The 2,961-nt window shown below is 33.3% G+C and overlaps 1 protein-coding gene across 1 annotated transcript in view; it reads left to right on the top strand.

Annotated features, from left to right (window-relative positions):
* The window catches only part of TTC21B (tetratricopeptide repeat domain 21B), a 113,158-nt gene that overhangs the window by 6,916 nt on the left and 103,281 nt on the right, over positions 1–2,961 (top strand). The window contains 1 exon segment of the mRNA XM_012655822.1: positions 386–552. Within this exon segment, the coding sequence (XP_012511276.1) occupies positions 386–552 (167 nt within the window).

Here is a 2,961-nt window from a genome sequence, read left to right as displayed (position 1 = left end):
TCTAACTACAAATAAAGTATTTCTGAAGAAAACTTAGCATCTTGAGATATACTATAAGTATAAAATATACACCAGATTTTAAAAAGTTAGTAAGAAAAAAGGAATACCAAGTATCTCAATAATTTTTATATCAACTTTTTTTTGAAATGATATTTCAGATATATTAGATTAAATAAAACATTATTTAGATTAATTTTACTTATTTGTTTTTATTTCCTTGATGAGGCTCTAGAAAATTATAAATTACATATGTGGCTTGCATTTTATTTCTGTTAGTACTACTATAGAGAGAAGAACTAAATTCTCTGCCTTGTTAATTATCTGACCTATTATAAACACTTGATCCAGAACTTAATTTCCACTTAATGTCATTTTTCCCTTCCAGATAGAGAAGCTATTCTGGAAGCAGATGCCAGACTGAAGGACCAACGTAAAGGAGCTGGACAGAAAGCTTTATACCACGCAGGCTTATTTTTATGGCACGTTGGTCGCCCTGAGAAGGCGAGAGAATATATTGACAGAATGATCAAAATGTCAGATGGTAGTAAAGAGGTAGCTGTTTTTCTTATTTTGAAGTAGTAACATTAAAGGAAGCTTATGTTATTGGTATATTCAGTAGTATTTGCAGTTTAGCTCTTTATTCTTGTCTACTGTATTCTCACTTTATAAATAACAGCTTTATTTTAATATTATGTTGTAAAATAGGGATTCTCTAAGGGTGTTTGTTTTTATATTGTTAACGCTTGAAAAGATCCCTCCTTGGTTCCTTCCCTCCCCTTTTTTCTTTTCCCTTCCTCCTCCTTCCTTCCCTCCTTATCTCTTTCCCTTGTTTCCTTCCTCTTTTCTTATTGAACAGCTCTAGATATAAGGTACAATTATTTATACTCTTAATAATGTAAAGATAAAGAATATATAAGCTTTACTTTCATGAATGAATCATCTAATAGTAGCATAGAGCATATACCCAGCTAATATTGTGAGAAAAATTACAAATGGTATGAGAGATGTGATTACAGTATTTAAGAAAGTAATAGCTAACATTTATTGTTTGCTTATTTTCTGCTAGGCATAATTTTAAATTAAGGAGAGATCACATCTGTAAGTGTTAGGAGAATGAGGAAGAATTTTTTGAAAAAAGTAGCATTTGGGCTAAAACTTGAAAAATGGATATAGTTTCAACAGGCAGAAATTATGGAAAAGGGAAGTAGATACTACCAAGGTGGGAGATAATAGATAGAAATGAGACATGTTGATTCTAGATGGGTACAGTGAGACCTCCTATCTAATGGAAACACAGGCTACATAGATGATGAGGGTGGAAGAAAATCTTGGAGAGGTACATTGGGACAAATTGAAGGATCTTAACTGCTATGTACAAATATTGTATCTAATTTGAAGGGCATTGAGATGCCATTGAAGATTTTTAATTGTGGGAGTGATATTAGAGTGCAAATCCAGAAGATTAATTTAATAATGGTTTGTGGGGTGAGCTAGCTTGGGGAGAAACTGGAATGCGGTAAAAAAATAAAAAAAGGAAAAGGTAGTACTTTCTGGCAGAAAATTTTGAGGGACTGCACTAAAATATTGTACAGTCATTACAAAGTTGAGAATTTTTAAATACCCATAAAACTCGTCAACTGATAGATAATAAGTAGTGAGGGAAGATAACAAGGTGTCACATATCAGGATGTCTTTGAGGCTTTAAGCCTAGATTATTCAGAGACCAGTTAACATAATAGAAAATACCTTGGAGACATTGTTTCTTCATATGTTTATTGGCCATTAGTCTATATTCTTTTGAAAAGCTTCTGTTCATGTCTTTTGCCCACTTTTTAATGGGTTTATTTGATGTTTTCTTGCTGATTTACTTGAGTTCTTTGTAGATTCTGGTTATGAGCCCTTTATCGGACGTATAGCAGGCATATATAAATAACCTTGGTATATTGACACTGACATAAACTATATAACTGTACTGTGCATTACAGTGATTGTTAACCACATGTGGCATTTGGGAACTTGAAATGTAGCTAGTTTGAGGAGAAAATCCCATTGTGTAGGTTGTCTACTTGCTCTATTGATTGTTTTCTTGCCTGTGCAGAAGCTTTTCAATTTTATCAGGTCCCATTTGTTTATTTTTGTTGTTGCTGTGATTGCCTATGGGGTCTTCTTCATAAATTTTTTACCGAGACCCATATCTATAAGAGTTTTTCCAGCCTCTTCTTCTAGAATTCTTATAGTTTCATGCCTTAGGTTTAAGTCTGTTATCAGTCGTGAATTAATTTTGGTGAGTGGTGAAAGGTGTGGATCCTGTTTTAGTCTTCTACATGTGGCTATCCAGTTTTCCCAGCACCATTTATTGAATAGGGATTCTTTTCCCTATTGTATGTTTTTGACATCTCTAATCATCAGGGAAGTGCAAATCAAAACAATGAGATATCACCTAACTCCAGTCAGAATGGCTTTTATCAAAAAGTCCCAAAACAACAGATGCTGGTGTGGATGCAGAGAGAAAGGAACACTTATACATTGTTGGTGGGACTACAAACTAGTTCAACCTCTATGAAAGTAGTATGGAGATACCTCAAAGAACTAAAAGTAGACTTACCATTTGATCCGACAATCCCACTACTGGGTATTTACTCAAAGGAAAAAAGGACATTTTATAAAAACACTTACACTCGAGTGTTTATAGCAGCACAATTCACAATCATAACGATGTGGAAACAACCCAAGTACCCATCAATACATGAGTGGATTAATAAAATGTACCATGGTACATGGTACATGGTACATTAATAAAATGGTACATATTAATGTACCATTAATAAAATATACCATGGAATATTACTCAGCCATAAGAAAATGGTAAACTAATAATACCTTTTGTAACAACCTGGATGGAATTAGAGACTATTCTCTTAAGTGAAGTATCACAAGAATGGAAAAACAAACACCACATGT

This window comes from Propithecus coquereli, unplaced genomic scaffold, assembly GCF_000956105.1.
Source record: "Propithecus coquereli isolate 6110/MARCELLA unplaced genomic scaffold, Pcoq_1.0 Scaffold49, whole genome shotgun sequence".
Classification (NCBI taxonomy): Eukaryota; Metazoa; Chordata; class Mammalia; order Primates; family Indriidae; genus Propithecus; species Propithecus coquereli.
Note: the sequence above shows the minus strand (reverse complement) of the source record. Positions and strands in the feature narration are given on the sequence as shown.